We start from the raw sequence: 23,945 nt of genomic DNA, 5'->3' as shown, positions 1-23,945 counted from the left end.
ATAAAGACCTGGAATTAGCACAAGGAATGTAAGTAATGTACTCCGCCGCCACATGGTCTGTTTGCACGCTCACCACGCAAGACTCCATTGTTGGGGAAAAAAAGCATGTCAAAGCTCGTTTAAAGTTGGCTGAACAACATTTGGACAAGTCGGTTAAATACTGGGTGAATATAGTCTGGTCTGATGAGAGCAAAATTGATGCCATCATGCACACCAAATTTGGAGGAGAAATGGCACTGCACATCACCCTAAAAACACCATACCCACAGCGAAGTTCGGATATGGTAACATGATGGTGTGGGGCTGCTTTTCAGCAAACGGTATTGTTAAACTTCACATTATTGAAGATAGGATGAATGGGCAAATGTACAGAGACATTCTTCACAAAAATCTGCTGCCATCTATGAGGATGATGAAAATGAAACGAGGGTGGACATTTCAGAAAAAAACAAAACATACTGCCAAGGAAACTCACAATTGATTTAGAAGAAAAAAATTAAAACTGACTTGAATACAATAGAAAATCTATGGAAATAACTGAAACTCAAAGGTCCTTAAAAGAAGCCTATGGAATCTTCAAGATTTGAAGATTGCTTGTGTGGAGGAATGGGCCAAAATCACACCAGAGCAATGCATGCGACTAGTTTCTCCATACAGGAGGCGTCTTGAAAACTGTCATTGCAAACAAGGCTTTTGTACCAAGTATTAAATAAATCACAGTCGGCATGTTCAATACTATTTCCCTATGTCATTTCACATTATTAAACACAACTTAGTTTCTGATCTTATTTGTTGTACATCTGGTGGAATTTTCATGTCAATAGCACCTTTGGAAATATGTTTAATGAGAAAAATGGTGACGTGCTAAATACTTAGTTCAGCCGCTATAAATGTGTCGAGGAGTGATAGGTTGTGATACCGTAGTGAAAGTGTTGGTTCTTCGTGAGCACGGTTTACATATCCTTCGTCGAGCCGAAATTTCCCAAAAGAGACGACTTTTTTGACAGAAGGAAAAGTCGTCGGGCCTCACTGACTGCTTGCACCAACCACGAGAGGGGAAGGGGTCAGTCTCAATTTGCCTGCACTGACCCCCCCCCCCCCCCTGAAAAAAAAAAAAAAGCTTGTACGGCTGATGGGAAGTTTTTGCGATTTTGAAACTGTGACTTTTTAAAAAGTTTGTTTATTTGGTTCAAAGCAAAAGTAAGAACGGTTAATTGGTTTACTATGTTTGTTTTATTTGCACATATGTTGCAATGTATTTTTTTTAACCACATAAAAATAATTTTGAGGAGCTCAAGCTACGGCTCGTGGACGCCCGCTTTGAGAAATTGAGAGGATGAGAAACCGGGCTGATCTGGAACGAGAAGCTGAGACAATCCCAAGTGACGGGCTCAGATCTTTTTTGCCCGTGGCGCTTGTTTCCTGAGGCCGGTTTGACCCGACCTGCCGGGCCGCTGACAACCGCGAGGTCGTTGACCCCACGACTGTTTGACTTCAAGCGAACGTTCACTCTTTTGTCCGGCGGACAGAATTGCACCACAGCGGAGGTCTGTGTTGTTTGCCTTGGAGGTCTCAACAGAATACCAAAATTCTGACTTCGATACTATAACTGCATAAAGTACCTCGATACCTTGAAACGGTACCATGGCAAAAATCTAAAATATCAGTAAAAGCAGAGGAAGGAAAACTGACAAAACAACTCCAAATACTTTTATATTTATTTTTATTAATTCAATACATTACAGTTTACTTGAAAAATATGTAATAATGGAATTAGCCCATTAACATTTGTATTTTTTTAATTAGATCAATGCCTGCATTACCATACATACATACACATACGAATGTGTTTGTGTGTATATACAATTGTACATCTATGTACAGCATATGTATGATATACAGTAGTGAAAAAACAATTACATTGCCCTTGTTTCTTAAATTTCTTTTTCATTGTAATACCTGGTACCACTGAAGACATTTTACCTGAATAATACAAAAGCTTAATTGTATTATTAAATATAATTTTTGTTATAATCAAGAAAACCATGGAAAATGGTGAGAGCTAGATATCAGCTCTTATATCAAACTCTTATGAGCTATTTTGTTATTGTCATCATTATATTTGTCCAAACACAGGTGCCTTTAGTTGCACCTGAAATTCAAAACTGAACAAGAAACAACAAGAGGTCTAATATTTTTTCCCAAGACAGACAGCACAGGAGAATCCACTGCATAGAACACCGACTTTGCTCACAGAGCCTCGTGAGCTGCGAACTCTGAGGTTATGTCCCGGTGGCTAACGCTAACAGGTGCTCACTTGTTTGCAGGAGCTAGTCGGCAGTTTGAAGCCTTTTGCTTCTCCCGGGTCCCACAGAGTCGCGCGCACACAATTTGCCGAAGACAGGAAGTCAATGGTTGACTCGACTTTTTTGGTACCGGCCTTGTGAACTGAGTGCTGTCGCGTATGTTTTTTTTGTTTTTCATCCATCCATCCATTCTCTTCTGCTTATCCGAGGTCGGGTCGCGGGGGCAGTAGCTTTAGCAGGGACGCCCAGACTTCACTCTCCCCAGCCACTTCATCCAGCTCTTCCGGGGGAATTCCGAGGCACTCTGAGGGCAGCTGGGAGACGTTTTTTTTTTTTTTTTTTTTTAAACTAGCCGTACTAAAAAAAAAAAAAAAAATGGTTTTTTTTTTTTTTTACGTCAAAATACGTCAACACCAAAGCATTTAAAATGTTGCCACTTGTCACGCAAATGAGTTCAGTCATCAGCACAGTGTGAACAAATTTCACTTTGGTTTTCGTTACATGTCAACATTTTGTGTTCACAGTTAGCGTGCTAGCTAGCCAGCTCCCCTAATCGCTAGATATTTGTTGTCGCTAAATGCAAATGCATCCCTTTGAGTTTGCATGATGATTACCAACAAATGTTTTAACTCAAGATGTCAGAAAAGCATCACACTGTTTTATATATATATATATATATATATATATATATATATATATATATATACATATATATATAGATAGATCGCTATTACACTCCCGCTCAAAAATATAAAAATGGCATGTTCTAAAGCTTTTGACCAGGGGTGCTACTATTTTTTTCCAGTATTTTATTTTCATTTTTAGTTGAAAGCCAAGTAGTTCAAGTCCAATGAATAGCCACAAAGTTATGGGAACTTCCACAAAAGAGTTGAGAAGAACTATCTGACAAATATTTGATTTCCATTTTAAAGATAATGCCACAAGTTTGTTCAGCTGTTTGACTCCCGCTCCCTCCCACTCCCCCAGAAATCAATCCCTGTCCCTCCCAATCCCTAGCCAAAATTTGACAGAATCCCACGAAAACAATGGTTTCTACTACCACCGTGGTTTCCAATCCTGGTGATATTGTTGTCATAGTTCCCGCTCCGGCCACTTCCGGTGACGTTCGCTTCCGCTCCTGCCCAATCTAGTGATTAATAGTGAAATTCCCAAATTGAAATTCAGCCTCTACTGCAGACTCACGTAGCAATAAGCGCGAGTCAGGAGGAAAGAGTTCATAAAAGAATGAAAATGTCCAAAGTTTGGGATCATTTCATACTTAATAAAAGAAGCAAAAGTGGAATGTGCCTATAGCAAAGTCCAAATGGCTTAAGTTACGTAAATGCACGTCTACAGTAAACATAGTTAGCTAATTGAATATACCCTCCCACCACGAGCCAAAACCAATTGTAATCACAACAGATGGTTTGGATAGAGGGAGAATGGACACATTCGCTGGTGCTCTTTCATTCGTTTTATTGAACAAACGCAAACAAAATAGAGTAAATGTCTTCTTTTCTTCCCGACTTGTCGACAGCCTCAACTGATGCCGTCACTCAACATGCAGGGTGGCTAGTGGCTAACGCTTTAGCCAGTTAACAGCCTCATTCGTGATTGGCTCACTTCCACGTCACTCAACAGGTCAGGTCCGCCGAGTAAGGGGACACACACATTCAAGTCACAGATATTAGAGTATAAAACGTGAGGTTGGTGGACAAAAATAACATGCAAGAAAAAGGAAAGCTTGAAAATTAGGGATGTTTGATACCGTTTTTCTTTTCTTTTCAGACCGATACCAGTATGAGTATTCTTAAGCGCTCACTGATACAGCGTACCGCTACCTTGAGTGCTTTTGATCCATACAATTTCAATTAACCCAATGACAGATAAGTGCGAACAAATACTGTCTTTCTGAGGCACATGACGACTTACCAATGTGTCAAGCTGCCACAGTGTAGTGCCAACTACTGGTGAGGAGGGCTGACGTAATTCGTCTGATTTGTTTTGTTTTTCGTTTTTTATTTTTTACCTTAGGCATCGGATGGCTGGTATTGGCAGCCTTCGCAAGTACCTGATGCATTGAAATAAGGCCGGCATCTGGCCGATACAATACTTGGTATCAGTGCTCGCCCGTCCCTTTGCAGATTTGGTGTATGAATGTGTGGGTGAATGCGGGGCACTGTGATGGTGTAGATAAAGCGCTATATAAGTGCAGTCCAGATTTGGTCTGTTGCGGGGCTTCTGGAATGTAACACTTAACAAATGAGGAATTTATGTAAATAAATATAAATTTTTGAAGCTGTTTAGTGAAACTGGATCACTTCGGTGTTAGAGTGGTTGAGAGTCTGTGCTGTCATGGTTTCTTCTTGTGTGGCAGGACTCGTCTTCAGTGGACGATGCAGTAGACCATCATCATCATCCTCATCCCGTCCATCTCTGGTGTCCGATGGTGGACCGCCTGCAGTTGGCGTCGTCTCCCGGGCTGGACGGCGAGCCTCTGGCGCTGCTGCAGTTTCAGGAAGTGGACTCCAGCAAGGCCTCAGAGCTACAGAGCTCGCCGCCGCCCCCGCACACCACCTACAGCCCGCCGCCGGGCGTCGATGGCGGGCACACGCTGTGCGTCAACTCGCCCTACACCGACGGTAACCATGACTACGGCCACGCCACCCTGGCCTTCTTCGGGCCGTCTGTGCTGAGTTACGGTCGAGCGCCCGCTGGCGACGAGCCGTCTGCCTTCTGGTCCGAGCCTCCGCTCGCCCTGCACCGACCCCAGTGTCTTGCTTACGACAACGCCGGCCCCCACTGGATGGACCCCAAGGGCCTCGCCGCCAGCAGGTTGGTGCAAACCATACTTGAAATACCAATTACTACGTTCCTATTTTTGACTAGTTTTTGACCAAGCGATTTATTGATTTCCCATTAAACCTAATCTCTTCTTAGCTATCGCCAGACGTGTGAACCTTCACTGGTCTCACGATTCGATTTGACTTAGATTATCATTCAGTTCGATTTCACGATGCATTACGATGCATCACATCGATTTTCTACATTACAACCCCAAATCCAATGAAGTTGCAACGTTGTGTTAAACAAATAAAAACGGAATACAATGATTTGCAAATCATCTTCAACCTATCTTTAATTGAATACACTACAAAGACGAGATGTTTAATGTTGAAACTGATAAACTTTATTGTTTTTAGCAAATAATCATTAACTTAGAATTTTATGGCTGCAACACGTTCCAAAAAAGCTGGGACAGGTGGCAAAAAAGACTGAGAAAGTTGAGGAACGCTCATCAAACACCTGTTTGGAAAATCCCACAGGTGAACAGGCTAATTGGGAACAGGTGGTTTCCATGATTGGGTATAAAAGGAGCTTCCTTGAATTGTTCAGTCCTTCACAACCAAAGATGGGGTGAGGTTCACCTCTTTGTGAACAAGTGCGTGAGAAAATAGTCAAACAATTTAAGGACAATGTTCCTCAACGTAGGAATTTAGGGATTTCATCATCTATGGTCCATAATATCATCAAAAGCTTCAGAGAATCTGGAGAAATCACTGCATGTAAGCGGCAAAGCCGAAAACCAACATTGAACGCCCGTGACCTTCGATCCCTCAGGCGGCTCTGCATCAAAAATCGACATCAATGTGTAAAGGATATCACCACATGGACTCAGGAACACTCCAGAAAAACAATGTCAGTAAATACATTTCGGCGCTACATCCGTAAGTGCAACTTGAAACTCTACTCTGCAAAGCAAAAGCCATTTATCAACAACACCCAGAAACGCCGCCGGCTTCTCTGGGCCCGAGCTCATCTAAGATAAACTGACGCAAAGTGGAAAATTGTTCTGTGGTCCGACGAGTCCACATTTCATATTGTTTTTGGAAATTGTGGACGCCGTGTCCTCCAGGCCAAAGAGGAAAAGAACCATCCAGACTGTTATGGACGCAAAGTTCAAAAACCAGCATCTGTGATGGTATAGGGCTGTGTTTGTGCCAATGCCATGGGTAACTTACACATCTGTGAAAGGACCATCAATGCTGAAAGGTACATGCAGCTTTTGGAGAAACATATGCTGCCATCCAAGCAACATCTTTTTCATGGACGCCCCTGCTTATTTCAGCAAGACAATGCCAAACCACATTCTGCACGTGTTACAACGGCGTGGCTTCGTCATAAAAGAGTGCGGGTACGAGACTGGCCTGCCTGCAGTCCAGACCTGTCTCCCATTGAAAATGTGTGGCGCATTATGAGGCGTAAAATACGACAACAGAGACCCCGGACTGTTGAACGGGTGAAGCTGTAGATCAAGCAAGAATGGGAAATAATTCCACCTACAAAGCTACAACAATTCGTGTCCTCCGTTCCCAAACGTTTATTGAATGTTGTTAAAAGAAAAGGTGATGTAACACAGTGGTAAACATGATCCTGTCCCAGCTTTTTTGGAATGTGTTGCAGAATATGTAGTATGTATGCTATAAACAGCGCATGTGTGGTGGTAGGTAGTAGAAAGTGTGTGTTGCGATCGTGAGAAAAGATGACGCACTTCATTGAGTGAATGGCCAACGCCATGTGAGAAAGCTGCAGACGTTCAAGTTTATTTGTGTATGGTTAGAACAATATGATTGACAAATATTTAAAAATTATCGTATAAGTGTACAACCACCATATAAAAGTACCGTTTATGATTTCACAGTATTTTGAAATACATTGACGACCAAAACAAACCCATCCATCCATTTTCTGAGCCGCTTTTCCTCACTAGGGTCGCGGGCGTGCTGGAGCCTATCCCAGCTGTCATCGGGCAGGAGGCGGGGTACACCCTGAACTGGTTGCCAGCCAATCGCAGGGCACATAGAAACAAACAACCATTCACACTCACATTCACACCTACGGGCAATTTAGAGTCTTCAATTAACGTGCATGTTTTTGGGATGTGGGAGGAAACCGGAGAGCCCTGAGAAAACCCACGCAGGCACGGGGAGAACATGCAAACTCCACACAGGCGGGGCCGGGGATTGAACCCCGCTCCTCAGAACTGTGAGGCTGACGCTCTAACCAGTCGGCCACCGTGCCGCCGCAAAACAAACCAATTTACCAATTTAAAATCATAGTCTCAAACAGCACATGGATAAATCATTACTACTGCAGTTATTGCACTCTATTTTAATGATAGTTTGTTTTCGTATCCAATCCTCTTTAAAGGAGTCTGGACCTTTTAACTTTGCACATACAGTACCTTCATATGTGTATGCTATAAACCGGGTTTAGATAGATCCATAGATTTGCTAGCTAACCTTTGCACATTACTGTATTTGTTATAACGAGCTAAATGAAAACGAGAGATAAATTAAGCAGGCAATCTTTGCAGTTAGCGTAAAGCCCCACTTAATACACACACGCACGCACACATGCACCCTCCTACTTTTGAGACGATCAAACGTGACGTCACTCGGGGAAACAACTTCTGGTTTTATTCCCATTTCAAATGTAGCAGCATTGATAACATTGGGGAACAATTTGAAAAACTGAGTTAGACTTTTATGCTGATTAAAACTAAAATTGGCATGGTGATTCCAAAATTGCAGTCAGTTTTTTTTATAGCACGTCAAGCTTTTTCTCAACAGCTTACACTACAGATAAGCAAAATTCCACTGATTAGCTGTAGTAAGACTTGCCAGTTGATTACGATTGGACTCATCTACAGCTACGTGGCTACTTGTTTGTGCAGTCACAATTGAGTCTGTGGTGGTGGTGAGAGGTGTGTGCAGCCCCCAATAGATCACTACTATCAATATCAGCAAAGAGAAAGCTAGCATAGTCGGAATTAAGAGGATTTGTGCCATATCCTTTGTAAAACAATAGTGTTAAATAAACATTGCAGTCATGCCTGTTTATTTCATATTTCATCGTATGTCAATATTTGAAACATTTTATAAAGCAAGCACATATCTGTTAAGTACAGTATTTTTAAAATATTTTTTAAGAAAACGGGGCTCTATTGTTCAAAAACTTGACATGTTAAGAGAAAAACTGAGATCAGTTTTGGATTCCGCACCCAAAAATTAGTTAAAGACACCTGTCAGACCTAACTCAACAACAATTGTGTTCCCCAGGGTAATGTGTGTAAAAAGAAAAGCTGTGGGTGACTTGCGGCGGGTGGAGTTTACCGGCTTACCGGACTTTATAAGGTAGGTGCGGGCTAGCTAGCCCGCTCACCAGATGAGTTGAAGGCTCACACTTAAATTTAAATTGACATTTAAAATGAATGAAGTAGCGGGCCAGCGTCAATATAGGTACGTGGTGTGCCGCTGGCCAGACACAACGGCCATACTGGCCCATCTGTGAGGCGCAAACGTGGTGCGCGTGTACGCGACGGTGCTGTGGATAATAGCCTGTGTCCTATCTGGAAGAAGCAGACAGCCAATCATATTGCAGCAGGTCGCTTTTAACTCAAATTGAATTTATCAAAACAATTGAGCTCTCTCAATCGATCGCTCTCTCTCACTCGCTTTTTATTTCATCTGAGAGTGTACAGGAGGAGATTGCAGTGGAAAAAAGGTGACTTTTAACCATTCGCGCAAGTTTATAATCGCACAAGCTGGAAAAAAAAGGTTGAATTGGTCGCAGTCTCGAGTCCTGCTGTTGCATGTCTTTACTGTTATTATGATTGTATATAAAGATAAGAGCGTCATGGCTTTAATGTGTAGTTCGGATCATATACACTTGAATCTGCAGTTTGAAGGGCAACATATGGAAATGTGAAACACAATTTTAATGAAGCTGTTTATGTCTTTACCCTCATAAAAAAGTGTATTTCAGTGGGTCACGACCATTTGCTCTGTCGATTGTGTTTTATCCATAAAACTGGGGGAGAGTTTAAGTAAAAAATCTATACAAGTGTCATTACCGTTATTAATCAATTTACATGAAAATTACTCTGTAATTACTATAACGGGACTATTGGTCAACTATAAATACCACTGTATAAAAATCCTTTTCTAGTGATGAAAAGTTGGGGATGATTCCCAAGACAGCGATGGATTTGAAAAGAGAGGAGCAGTTAGCGCGAGGCAAGTGGATGATCCCGGCAGACGTTTTTCTTAATAGTTGCGTGTCAGCTTGTCTTGACAGCAAAGCATGCTGGGAGACGTGGCCATCGTGTCGCCGTTTTGATGTGTGAGATGATCACCGGCTGGACGTCCTCATGTCAAGCTGTCCTCTTTTGCAGTGCCGTCCTGGCTTGTCCAAAAATGATGGCCAAGAGATCCGAGGGCGGCGTGTGCGGCGGTGGTGCCAAGTCGGACACGCACTTCTGTGCCGTCTGCCACGACTACGCATCGGGATATCACTATGGAGTTTGGTCCTGCGAGGGCTGCAAGGCTTTCTTCAAGAGGAGCATTCAAGGTGAAAAGTGTTTGTGGACTCAACGGAACGCACGCGACCTAACAGCGGCGTGGGGGGTGGAGGTGGTCCGGTCACATGACTTGAGTCCAGACACGCTTAAGTGGCCAATTTAAGGTCTTGGGTCTTGCTTGCTTGCTTGGCTTGGACTTGAACTACATGAGTCGGCAAGTCAAAGGATTTTTTTTTTTTTTAAGAATTCTTTGAATTTTGCAATTATTTTTTTAATTACTCAATGAATCGGATTAAAAAACGTTTCATAAATTCCATCCTTTTATTCAAAAAGAGGGCATTGTTTCAAATTGACTGTTCAGTGCAATGTACAAACAAAAATAAATTGATGATGATTCAGTTCCTGGTTTGGTCCGTAACATCCATCAAAAACCGGCAAAAAATGTTGATGATTGTTTTCCAAAGTAAAAGCAGATGTTTGAATGTCTTATTTTGAAAAAACACTGATAATGAGTCTGCTTTCATGGAGGACACCAGAAATTGGATAAATTACTTTTGAAAGACTAACATCTGAGGATTCAGACAATTTTGTCAAACATTCAACATAGTCTCGAAGCATTTTATCGATTGCCAAAATAGTTGTCGATTAATTTGGTAACACTGGTCAACAACAAATATTTTGTTGAAGACTTTTAGCTGATTTAGGACAATTTGTATGTGCTGAATCCAAATATCACATTTTGGTTTTGCTCAATCAAGTCAACTTTTAGAACTATGGCCACGTTTTTGTTAACATGTACAGGTATTTCGCTTTAGAGGTTCAAAAAAGCTAAGTTCATACCCTGAATTTTGAACAATGAAGAAACATTCAATTTACACATACATACTTTTATCAGTGTACTATTCAATTTACACTAAGCAAAGTTTGTAAAATTTGATTAATAAACTGTTAACAGCTTGGCATAAAAACCTGACAAGTGGATGTCATTTTCCGATTTAGCCCTGCAAAATTGTCCATAGTCAGATGAAGAAACATGGGCAACTTACAAATAAAAAATGCTGTAATCGATTAGTAGTTGCTTGATCGATTAATTGTATCACCTCTGTTGTTTACATGCGAAAATCTTCATTTTGAAGATATTGATGGAGGGAGATTGCGAAACTATTTGCATTCATCCAGTTGGCTGGCAACCAGTCAATTTATCTTTTTGCCCGAAAATCAACTGGGATAGGCTCCGATCACCTGAGTCCCGACTGATGTCAGGCACTAGTGGCCACACAGGGATGGATGACAGGATGTTTCGGACCAAATTTGGGAAAAGAGAATGCCAACTTGAAGATAAGAGACAAACAACTTTGTTGAACTGAACTTCATCTGTGGGAAATCCTATTCACTACAGAAATCCATAAAACCCACAAAGACAGATAATCCAGGTTGACTTCAAGATTGAATTTACCTTTAGGTCAAACATGGACAAAGCTGCAAATCGGTTATGCATTTCATTGAGAAGACAATCAAGTCATAGACAGTACGGAGACCATTAAAAACGGGACAGTGAACGTGTTACAACTAGACTTTATCGGCCCATAATTAGCATTTTATGCTGATTGGCTTTAATGTATTAATTCGCCGATCCGATCAATAACGTCATTGATTGGCTCCGCAAAGGGCATTTACTCCGTATCGCCATCGTGTACAGTATATTTGAATACAAAAGCTAGTTTATTTTTAGCCTTGTTGCATGTCTTTTGACGTAGTATTGTAAATATCTGACCGCCAATAAAGTTATAAAAAAAAAAAAAAACTTCAGCGGTGTGGAACAGACAACACTTCTGAGACAGACAGCACGTAATCCGTGGCTCAGACTACAAGACAAATTTGGTCTTTCACGATTGCACAATGTCAGACGACTGCAATAAAATGTTGTATTCCGATAACACCACATCTTTTACTGTCACTGGGCTTTATCCTGTCAACTCAAACGCTACCAGATACACTCGTTACCATGGCGACGACAACAACAGTGGATCACGTCGTGTGTATTATAAGAACAAAATGGGGAAAACCGTGTGGTGGTGGTCACCGGTGCTCGGGAGAGGACTTTAATTCAAGGATTGCTTGAAGGTATGTTCACGTACTTTCAATACGATACCGCTTGCAAGCAGGCAACAAAATGTTATGTAGCCTACCAAGCTAGTGCTAGCACTAATGGTTGTACGTAAACATGCCGGCGTTATGTCGAATCATGCTCTACAGTTTCGGTGTGTGTGAAGTAATTTAATTACAATAAAGTAATTTAGTTACAGTAAGTTAGCACTCATTATTTCTGTCATGTAATGTTGGTTTGACCTGACTGATTAGAATACATGACCTGAATAGAGAATACTTTTGAAGATACTCAGTATAAAGTACAAAAGTATATACATTAAATGAACAAGTCATTTAAATAGACATTGCTCCATCTTGTGATAAGATCGGTGCTCAGTTATCCTTTTTTTAAACTCGCTGATCGGTGATTGACCCCAAAAATCCATGTGAAGCCTAGTTACAACGACTAAATAACGAGAGGACCCGTTCCGAGTGCAGAGTGGATCGAATATGTCGACATGCGTTCCGAGCGCAGTGGATAGAATGTGCCAATATACATTCAGAGTGCAACGTGGCCAATGTGCCGAAGTACGTTCCCCTCACAAAGTGGCCGAATGTGCCAAAATGCGTCCCGAGCGCAACATGGCCAAATGTGCCGATACGCGTTCGAGCGCAAAGTTGCCCAATGTGACGATAAGTGTTCAGAGTACAACATGGCCGAATGTGCCGATACGCATTCAGAGTGCAAAGTGCTCGAATGTGCGGATAATTCTTCCGAGCGCAACATGGCTGAATGTGTGCCGATACGCGTTCAGAGAGCAAAGTGGCCGAATGTGCCAATACACGTTCCGAGCGCAAAGTGGCCCAATGTGCTGATACGCGTTTCTAGCGCAAGGAGGCGGAATTTGCCGAAATGCGTTCCAAGCGCAGCATGGCCGAATGTGTCGATACGCGTTCTGAGTGCAAAGTGGCCGAATGTGCCGCTACGTGTTCAGAGTGCAACATGGCCGAATGTGCCGATGCACATTCCAAGTGCAAAGTGGCCCAATGTGTGAATACGCGTTGTGATTGAGCAAGATTGTGGCACTTGATTTAAGACTTGCTTCAGCCGAGTCACGACTCGACGCCTGACTGACTCAAATTGCTTGATTGTTGGGAAGTACAAGTTTAGATTTGAGACTTTGTCAGGTGACTGATTCCCACCTCTGCCCCCTCCCGCTCATAGGACACAATGATTACATCTGTCCTGCCACCAACCAGTGCACCATCGACAAGAACCGCCGCAAAAGCTGCCAAGCCTGCCGCCTCCGAAAATGCTACGAAGTCGGCATGATGAAGTGCGGTATGTCTTGCATCCCAAACTTTAGCTTCGCATCATGCTAACACGTTGGCTACCTACTGCAATTGGCGTGTTGGATTTTCAAGTGTAGTAGTTACACACACAGCAGATTTGCATGTGGTAAATGTCGCAGTACCATCAGAAAACTTGAGTGTTGAGACTGGAAGTGAATGATTTCCAGAAATGACCAAATATTCCATATGGCTGTCTTGATGTGTTAAACTAGCATTTTGTCTTCTTGTCATAATAGCATGAATAATATGATATATTCTAATATCTATTTGAATATTGTACTATAGTGGTGCCTTGAGATACAGCCGAACTGCCTGAAGCAAGGCCCTGCTAGCTTCATGAATAAGACCTTCACAATACGTTTGGGCCTGCCAGGTCGGACCGGCATCTTCCCTGAACATCGGAGCCTACTCACCACCAGGTGGTGATCAGTTGACAGCTCCGCCCCTTTCTTCACCCGAGTGTCTAAGACATGCGGCCTCAAGTCCGATGACAAAGTCAATCATCGAACTGCGACCTATTTTGGATCAAGTTCCTGGGAATTACAGAAGTCACAGAATTTGTCAGACGTTTTTGCTGTTGTTTTGGCTCTGTATATGGCAACATTAGCATTATTTTATAGTCCCAAGTTACTGTATAACATGCATCTTGTTCTCGCTCGCTCTCGCTCAAACACACACACTTTATCAATGAGTAACAAACATCTTTTTATTTCAGTCATTTTAGTGGATAATGCAAATAATGTTTCTGTAAGGCACTATGCATGTTATTTTTGTTTTTCCACTTCAAAATTGAAATGGTAGCAGGTATGTGTGGACTCCCATTGAACATGAATTTGAATGTGTTCTGTTACTTCTGAACAAAGCCACATTTCAGTTATAAGAGGGAGTGCATCCTTGTGCAACCATATTTATTCATTCACCCATTTATTTTCTGTACCGCTTCTCCTCACGCGGGTCGAGAGGCGGGGTACTCCCTGAACTGGTCGCCATCCAATCGCAGGGCACATATAAACAAACAACCATTCACACTCACTTTCACACCTATGGGCAATTTGGAGTTTTCAATTAACCTACCATCCATGTTTTTGGGATGTAGGAGGAAACCGGAGTACCTAGAGAAAAGCCACGCAGGCACGGAGAACATGCAAACTCCACACAGGCGAGGCCGGATTTTAACCCAGGTTCTAAGAACTGTGTGGCAGATGTGCTAACGGGTTGTCCACCGTGCCGCCGCAACCATATTTATTTTTATATATTTTATTTAAACTTTATTTAAGCAGGTCAAAGAGCAGTTAAAACAGAACATCTCTTTTGCAATGGTGACCTAGTCAAGAAGGCAGCAAGTTAAACATCAAGTCAATCGCATTCAAGTTTATTTCAGTTGTTTATTTTCACCTCCCCTCTCAAAAAGATCAATAAATAAATCAGTTGAGTTGTACAAATTCTAGGTCACATTAATGGTAGAAAAAGTTTTAAAATAATTTCTTGGTCAAACTTCTTTTACAACTCAAAAACCTGGCATTTGATAAGGGGTGTGTATACTTTTTTATATCCACAGCAGCCTTGTTCCTGTTTTTGTAATCTCCCTGGTGAGCCGACAGTATTGTGCTGTTTAACAAACAAAATAAAGTAAACAAAATAGTATAAGGAGCTGAATTTGCCCCAATTTTTTTGTTTTACAAAGATTTTATTCATTATGTTTTAGATTAGGTGATTTTGTTCAGCAATATCTGAATTTGCACGTTCATATTTTAGTTATTTTTATTTTATTTGACATTCATGTTCTGATTTAAAAAAATAAATCAGAAGTTACTCACCAGTTACTCGGTACTTGAGTAGTTTTTTCACTGAGTACTTCTTTCGTCTTACTCAGATAATTATTTGGAGGACTACTTTTTACTCGAGTCATATTATTCTACAGTAACGGTACTCTTACTTGAATATAATATTTGGCTACTCTATCCACCTCTGGTTATATTAAGGTCGAATCACTGGTAACGCTGACTTTAAAAACCACGCCAGACGCTGAACAACTTCCCGGTCAAAGTGTCCAATCAAGTCCTCCCTCTTGTCCAATTAGCGATGATTCAGGGTTAGGGCAAACCCTATTTCCTCAACGAGTACTACCTCTTCCGGTAGGTTAATTTCATTTTGTTTTTTCATTTGCTGCCATGTTTCTTTCATCTTCTGTTGTGTTTAGCTCCAGTGGCGTGAAAAAGTATTCGGCCCCCTTCTCAAATTCTTAGATTTTTGGCAAAAATAACCCAAGTGAACTTGAAATGCTGTTTTTAAATGGTGATTTCATTTATTAAGGGGGAAAAGAACCTATTCAAAGTTACCTGGCCCTGTGTGCAAATGTAATGGCCCCTAAGAACTGGTTGGGCCATCCTTAGCAGCAACAACTGAAATCAAGCGTTTACTAGAACTGGCAATGAGTCTTTCACATCTCTAAGACTTTGTCACGTCTGTGTGACATCCTTTCCTATGTTCGAAAGGAAGCAGCTTTTTATCTCTTTCTGACTATATGATGCATTCCTCAAAGGTTAGGGAAAGGTCGTATAAAGGTTCAAATACTGTAGCTGGTTAGAAGATTTGACTGTCCGGAGACCCCCCTTTGTCATGTGACAAAAAACAAAGGCGCTGATCGGCCGAAGAGATCTGTGTATCGCCGATTCGATTGTTATTCCTTACAGTCCCCAGATGTCTGTCACAACTAATTTGAAATCTAAATGATCAAACTGAATGTGAAAATACATCATTTTAATTTTCATTTTTGACAAAAAATTCTTACATTCACTTTCAAGTTTATTGGACTTCAGTTCCAAACTAATAAATTCAATTTCAAATTATACTTTTCAGATTCAGTTTTTAAATGCAATGCTTCAATATTAAACAATACACATTCAAATTATGTTTTTCAAATTCAGTTTTTGAATGCAATTATTCAAGTGTAGAAATTCAAATTTAGTTTCTGCAGGCACATATTTCATCCCTTAATAGTGGCTTTCCCTACGGTTCGCTGGAATCCAAAATCTTTGGAAATGGCTTTTGTAACCCTTTCCAGAATGATTGATATCAATTACTTTATTTCTTGACTGTTCTGAAATTTCTTTGGATCGTGTCATTTTGTTTCAGCTTTTTTAGATCTTTTGTCCGACTTGCTTTTGCCAGGCAGGTTCTCTTGAAACGATTTATTGATTGAACAGGACTGGAGGTAATCATGCTTGGTGTGATCAGTGAAATTTGGAGGCGGGGGGGCTTCAAGGTTACCTACCATATTTTTATTTATTTAAATGTATACTGTATATGCATTTCTTCGTCTACACAGATGGATAAATTGTTGTTTGAGTGTCCGTTCAGGGGCTTAGGGGAGGTGAACGGGCCATCATTATGTGGCCCGCAGGCACTTTGGCTGTCCCCTCAGGGATTCCTGCTCATTGCCCCCCTCCTTTGTTTTGTGTTTAGAGCGTAGTCGAGGAATAAATTCAAGTCGTATCTCAAGGCACCGTGTATGTCTTCTGTCTTGACATGTTTGTTGAAGGACTTGCGAGTCCGGATTCAAAGTTTGTGAACGAAGCTGACATCAATGTCGATGAAGGCGTTCAGTCAAGCTAACATCTTCTTCTTCTTGATGTTCTTCTTTTTCATTTCCTTCTTCCTGTGATGACGATTCAGGCGTGAGGCGCGAGCGCTGCAGCTACCGCAGCGTCCGCCACCACCGCCGGGGGGCGTCGCAGCCCCGTGGTCTGGCACGGCCAGGCAGTGGCGGTGCCGGCCCGGGCGGGGCGTCACCTGCACCTGGAGGCCCCGCTGGCCCCGGCCCCCCAGATGAGCCCCGAGGAGTTCATCACGAGGATCATGGAGGCGGAGCCGCCTGACATCTATCTGATGGAGGAGCTGAAGAAGCCGTTTACCGAGGCTAGCATGATGACGTCGCTCACCAACCTGGCCGACAAGGAGCTGGTCCTCATGATCAGCTGGGCCAAGAAGATACCAGGTAAGAACGAAGCGACGGCGCCGTCTAGGGCTTGCCTCATTACCTCCGCCAGGGAAATAAAGTGTTTGTAGAGCCTCGGACAGGAAGTGAGACGAGTGTGGTCCGCTTTGTAAAGATGACGACATCGTCCTCTTAGAATAAAAACTGTGCAATATGTCCAAAACAGCTCCATGTTTTCCCTTCCGGTTCAAAGCACCCGTCGGAACCACAAACGTCGACGATGTCACGAGAGCCACCAAGGATGACAATATTCCATGTTTAGGCTTCCTTCGTGTTTAAAAATATCATATTTGTGACCCGCCATGACAAAACCAGCAAGCAACATGTCAGCCTGACGCAAGTCGTAGAAACAAGAAAAAAACGTTTTGTTTTTTTGTGCCGATTATGTAAATTGAAATCATGAAGAAACCATTTCAAGTTCTAAGTAACAATGTTGGGGGCCATAAAACCAACTTTGTGTTAGATTTCGGGATGTGGGAAACAATTCACCGCAGTGTCGTCGTAGTTGGGGGCGTGGTGATACAACAATCGCCCAATCAAGCACCAGTTTCAAAGGAACCGCACGGCTGCTTAAGCATCCGCTCCTGCATTTAAAGTAGTCGAGGAACTGTTAGTGCTCATTTTGGAAGCTGCGTTTGTTGTCGATTGAATGAAGATGGAGCAGAAAAAACACATTGCAGAGGAACTAAATCGTGGTTGTTACAGCGCAAGTTTGACTGCAAAAAGTGAAAGTGACTCCATTACACAGGCGAACAACGGTGACGAAAAGAAAGCACTCCCCCGGATCTCTTATTTGGCAATGAAGTCTGCAGGAATACTTTTCAGTTTTTATGGGGTGAGTTTTCATTAACGGTATCTTACGTTACGTTATTGTTTATTTGAAGTTTTGACAAAGATGAAAATGGTCCTCGATTTTGGCGTTGTAAATGACACGTTCATAGGATTCGGAAAATATAGAAAACTATATGGACGTGATTCACTATTATTATTCTTGTTTTCTGTGAAGTTTTAAGTACAATCTGACGATGCGCTTGCTCTCATTTTGACCTAGAAAATGAGATGGCTCGAGCAGACGGCGTCATTGAACATTTTTAAAATGGCCTTTTTAAAGCTAGCTAGCTTACATTTGTCGTGAACGCAAATCGAAACTTATGCTAGATCAGCTGATCGATCATATTATAAGCGGTAATGGGAGTTTTAGATATGAAAATGTGAGCATCCGCTATTAATTTGAATAACACACCAGCCTGATTATGTGCTACAATAATGTGTGAGTAACACACCCACGGGTGGTTAACACCTTTGAGTACATGGGTTGGTTTTTGCCTGTGATGCTCATGATTTAGCAGCTACTTGAGGGAGTTTGAATGCATACTGTACGTCCACAGTCAGGGCGTACAGTCCTGCTAAGTTTCTGTTAGCAAGACCGTGATCTAGTAGTAGTAGAGGGTTGGACTGATGCAAATGAGCACCAGTTACCTGGCTCCATGGGGTTGGGAAAAACTTTGATTTCTCAGTAAACTACTTTGAGGAGTGTTTCCATATAAATGGCCTTGCCATGTGTTGGACATAATTGGAAAGCTTAGACATAACACTTTTAAGAACCTATTAAGAACTCAAAAAGTCCCTCAGGAGACTTGTTGCTGGTTTTCTGATGGCTGGCTACATTTGTCAATTTAATTTTTTTTATTTTTTTTCCAAAAACACCAGCCATTAAGAAAACAACATTTTAGCAGGTTGGGCTTCAAACTATCAACCTGTAGTCATGGTCATTATTACAAAGTACGCTCACCTGTTTTCCAGGTTTGCTCACGTGTATTCTGCAAATAAGATTAGTCTTATTCTCTTCTTTTCAAACATTTCGCTCTTTAAAGCAAAGCAAATTTATTTATGTTGTCCATTTCATACACAAGGTAACTCAGTGTGCTTTACATGATTAAAAGCATCTGAAAGAAAAAAAAAAGCTGATAAACATCAAAGAAAAATAAAAACAAAACAGACCGTACAGTGCAAGAAAGATCATTTAAAAGTGCAAATGGGGGAAAAAAAAAAAAAAAAAACAACCCGGACTTCAAAACATTCGTACTTGGGCTGACGTCACTTCTCTTGGCAACTTATTGCATTTGTGTGCTGCTTCACCATGTTTGCTTTGGACTTTGTGCTCCACTTTTTAATCACTTTTCATAGATAATTTTACACTTAAGGCTATGGGTCCCAGATGCACATGTCATGGAAACAATGAGTCCCAGCCCTGGAACAATGAGTTCCTGTAATTTATCATCACAGAATACAGATACAGTAATCCTCTGCTACATTGCCGTTCTTGCTTCACGGTCCTGCTATATTGCAGATCTTTATTACAGTTGTTACTCTTTTAATCTTTTATACTGTTTGTACAATATTTTTGTGTTATCCATTGGTCTTGCTCTCTCTCTATATATTTTGTGTTTAGGCCTGCAACGATAGCAAATTGTTTAGAACAATATATTTTCCAAAAACTTCCAAGATAAACGATAATTACGTTGTTTTTTTATGCCACTGATATTATGATATTAGAGCATAATAAAGAATTGTACACATCTTACAAATTCTGCTTTGGTAATCGAACATATGAGCACAACTGTGTAATGTTCTCTCATTTACTCAATAAAAATAAGGCTGCATTTCACAATAAAATTAAGAGAGAAAATTGTGTGTTCAAATATAGTGCTGAACTTAAGAAAAATAAAGTTTGAGTTTCCCCTTTTCTTTTTGGCATCTTGACACAACAGTAAAATCTCAAACAGTTTCACATATTTTACTTTAACAAATCTTAACTAAACCCTTTTAGAGGTTATGTTTGTTCAAAACTTTTGTTTTGGTTCATAATGGCATTTCAAATATTATATGCACGTTTAATAATAGTTCCCAGTGGGAACTTGCCACTGAGAAGTACAAACAAAAATGACTGCCTGTTCCATTTTAAACACCGTTTGTTTGAAATCTTCTGACCTTTCTCCGTCTTTAACTCAATTTACACACACGCTCTCGCTCTTTCTCTCTCGCTCACTCACTCACTCCCCTTGACTGGCTGGTTTGTGCGCAGTCGGTGATTTCAGTAATAACCGCCTGCGATGCAGATTTGATTGGCTGAAATGGTGGCGAAACTCTCATGTGATCGGTCGGTACGATTCATCGCTACAGTAAAGCCTGAAATATGTTGCGCCGCTTAAAATAAAAGCACCCCGTTTGTGTTGAATCCTAATCTTGGATGTTTTTTGGCGATGGCGTGGGTCCGTTTGGGACTGCTTTTGGGTCCTGACGCGGAGCGCGAGTTCGGGACCTCTGTTTTAAACGATGTCACAACAATCGAGCGAGCCAGAGTGAGCTGTTTAGCTCCGTAGCACACTAGCTAGTTAGCTCTCGGGGTAGCGAACGTAATGAATAGATAAGTTTCCCTGAAATGTCCCAGTTGTTTGCATCTACGGAGGCGAAACCGTTCCGCCAGCAGCTCGCCGCATTGCGAGGGGCGCGCCGGGTGTTACCACAACAATGAAAATGTATCGAGTCCGGGAAAACCGATAACCCGCTCCCCTCTTTTTCTGATTGGCTAGCACCAAGACAGGACTCCTACTTTTAGTGGAGAATGATTCGCTGAAGCACTTGAGCAACACACACACACACAAGGCTCAGAATATTTCTTTGTTTGAGGAGCAGTTTTGCTAATAATTTCTTAATTTGAGGAGCAACTTTCTAATTTTAAGGAGCAACTTTTTGCAGCTTAATCGCACAGGGACCTGAAAAGCAAGGATTTTATGAAACAATAAAAATATGACAATATAATGGTGGGCTTGAATGTAGGGCTGCGGCTCACAAATATTTTAGTACTCAAGTATCTTACTGAAAATTCTATCAAGCAATTGATTATTTGGATAAACTACATTTTTGTTTGGTTAAAGAGCAATTTTGAATATACAAGAGAAAATAAGAACTTTCACTTAATAACGTACGTAATTGGTTTCCTTTTTTATATAACCAAGTTTTTATTTCTTGAATTCACATGCTGCATAAAAGACGGCATTTTCTTTTAAAGCATTAATAGCCTTTGTGCATCTTCACATAAGCAGCTACCATTTTAGCATTTTCTGACATATTAATACATTTGGTTCATGGTTGTGCATTTCTGAGCTTAGACCAACTAACTCTGAATCAGACAAATATTCTTTGTACTACTACAAGTTTTGGAAGTGTTCAATTTGTTCAAACTAAAATGAAGAAACCTCAAAAGAGAAACATATTTCCTCCATCTACTTTCACCAAAACCCTCCTCTGTTTGGGTACATGATGATGATAATCCGTTTTACTCTTCTTCCTCTCTGGCCACATTTGTCGCGTTTTTCACCTACCTGACTCAAAGATTTGCCACTTACACTACACGGAGGGAAAAAGCACACTGTATGAACCTTTATGGTTGCGTTATATTGTCCTTGTCACAATAAAAAAAGCCACATATTCGACGGTAATCGTAATTAAAACAGACACTCCGCAGCCTGCAGTTTTAACCTTATGTTGGTGAAGTAGACTAACGTTAAACTCACTGATTTGCGCCATGTTAGTTTCACCTTCGTCTCTCGGTTCCCGCGACGCGGTGTCATACTCTGCGGAGAGAAAGATCTGCGTTACAACCCTTGCATGCCATGATGAAATGCGACCACACTTTTGTCATCTGTCTTTTTTCTCGCTCTCTTCTCAATTCAGCGTCGCATTTTGCAACCGCTGTCTTCCCGCTCCTCAGTCGAACGCTTCACTTCCGCGTCCACGAATCGGTGACGTAAGCGCGTTATCATATACGCCACTGCCGTCTTTCGTTTTCCCAACCGTCTCTGCAATAAACCTGATTTGAAGTTTTTTTTATTATTATTTTTTTGATGTGCAAAAGTGAATTTTGACCCGCGAAGTGCGACGCGAGACCGCTTAATTTGAGCCTCGCACACATACGTAGATAAGGAATGTTGTGGGGCAGTGGAGACAGATTCCCCATGTTTTTTGAGTGCCTGACAATTTTTGTGCATCTAGGACGCGCATCAAATGAGATTCTTGCTTTTATCTTTGTGTCTTTTTTTTGTTCGCTTTGTTGGTTGGTTGGTCTGTATGTGTGTGTGTGTGTGTGGGGGGGGGGGGGGGGGGGGGGGGCACATGTTTTTTGTCTATGTGTGTGTGTGTGAATTTATTTGTGTGTGTTTGTGTGCGTGCTTGTGTATGAGTGTGTGTTGTTTTGTTTTTTTTGTAAATTTCTGTGGTTTTTTTTGTGTGGGTGTGTGTTGAGGTTTTGTGGAGCTGAGTCTGTGCCACCAGATCCAGTTGCTGAAGTGCTGCTGGTTGGAGATCCTCATGTTGGGCCTCATGTGGCGATCGGTCGACTATCCCGGGAAGCTCATCTTCTCGCCCGACTTCAAACTCAACAGGTCTGATGGCTACCAGTCCGCCCTTTATCTACATGTGCCCTGTCGGCTAACGTTAGGCTTGGTAGGGTTGTTAGGGGCTGTTTTTTGTGGCGCACGTTTGTTGATTTTTCTCCTAAAGTCCCTGATTGTCATCTGATGTAATTTCGTTTGTCATTCACTCAAGGCTACGCACGCACACACGTATGTACGTACGTGTGGTTGTGTTGCGCTAATAAACGTCAGCTCAGACCTTGAATGCGTCAAGATAGCGAGTGGACATTAATGACGCTTCCTTATTTTATTTTTCAATCTCCCGATTCGACCTTCAACTTTGTCCCGGCGGCGTCATGCAAAAAACTTTTCCAACACTCTTTTGGGAGTCATTCTCCAAAATCCAAAAAGCAGGCGCTAAATTGTGTGTGTGAAATCCTTTATCCCACCAGATAGGTGGTGCTAAATTGCAAGTTGACTTCCCCCTAACAGATTGCATGCGCTGTTGGCAGCAGGCGTGAAAGTAGTGGAAACGGCCATTTAACATTATTACACACAACTTATTTTCTGATCTTATTTGTTCTACTTTCTTCGTATGTTTAGATTACTTGGGTTGTTCCCAACATCTGGTGACATTTTCATGTCAATAGCACCTTTGGAAATGTATTTATTGAGACAAATGGTGACGTGTTAAATACCTATTTCAGCTGCTGTATTCTTTATCCTCAGCAAAGAACAACTAATATTACAGCAACTTAGTACAGTAGCAGTAGAAGTCTATTCATATTTGTTTTTGTCAGCATTTGTGTATCATACTGCCTCCCGGTGGCCAAAGCGGGCACAGCACAAGGAGAAGCACAACGAATTGGAAATCTTGCACAAAGTGTTAAATTATTTACATTCTATTCAATTATGTTATTACACTGTTTTTATAAAGTGCAATACTATTGAGTGCTATTTTTAAAAGAAGCAAAAATTGGGGTTTTTTTTAGGGAGGCTGGTTGGAACAGATTAGCGGCGTTTTGAATTCACGCTAAGATGAAAGATGATTTGAATGTGTTTTGAGTTACGAGCGTGGTCTTGGAACAAATTCAACTCATATCTCCAGTCTGCATTTACATAGTCCTCCCACAACGCACAAAATGAATTGCGTGACATGCCACTGGTTTTCTTGTGTGTGCGTGCGTGTGTGCGTGCAGGGAGGAGGGCGAGTGTGTGGAGGGAATCACGGAGATCTTCGACATGTTGCTGGCGGCAACGTCCCGATTCCGAGAACTCAAACTTCAACGTGAAGAATACGTCTGCTTGAAGGCCATGATCCTCCTCAACTCAAGTCAGAACGCAATGCGGAGCACACTCGCGTGCACACACACACATGCATGCATGTACGCACGCACACGCTCACATACACACACGTGCACACA

General features: G+C 41.6%; 1 protein-coding gene across 1 annotated transcript in view; it reads left to right on the top strand.

Moving 5' to 3' along the window:
- The window catches only part of esr2b (estrogen receptor 2b), a 38,834-nt gene that overhangs the window by 9,872 nt on the left and 5,017 nt on the right, over positions 1–23,945 (top strand). The window contains 8 exon segments of the mRNA XM_061675440.1: positions 4,684–5,141; positions 8,429–8,503; positions 9,544–9,719; positions 12,983–13,099; positions 16,786–16,843; positions 16,845–17,107; positions 22,413–22,551; positions 23,721–23,854. Coding sequence (XP_061531424.1) covers positions 4,753–5,141; positions 8,429–8,503; positions 9,544–9,719; positions 12,983–13,099; positions 16,786–16,843; positions 16,845–17,107; positions 22,413–22,551; positions 23,721–23,854 — 1,351 coding nt within the window. The 5' untranslated portion in view covers positions 4,684–4,752.

The sequence above is a fragment of the Phycodurus eques genome, chromosome 4 (assembly GCF_024500275.1).
Source record: "Phycodurus eques isolate BA_2022a chromosome 4, UOR_Pequ_1.1, whole genome shotgun sequence".
NCBI classification, from domain to species: Eukaryota; Metazoa; Chordata; class Actinopteri; order Syngnathiformes; family Syngnathidae; genus Phycodurus; species Phycodurus eques.
This window is presented reverse-complemented; position numbering and strand designations above follow the sequence as displayed.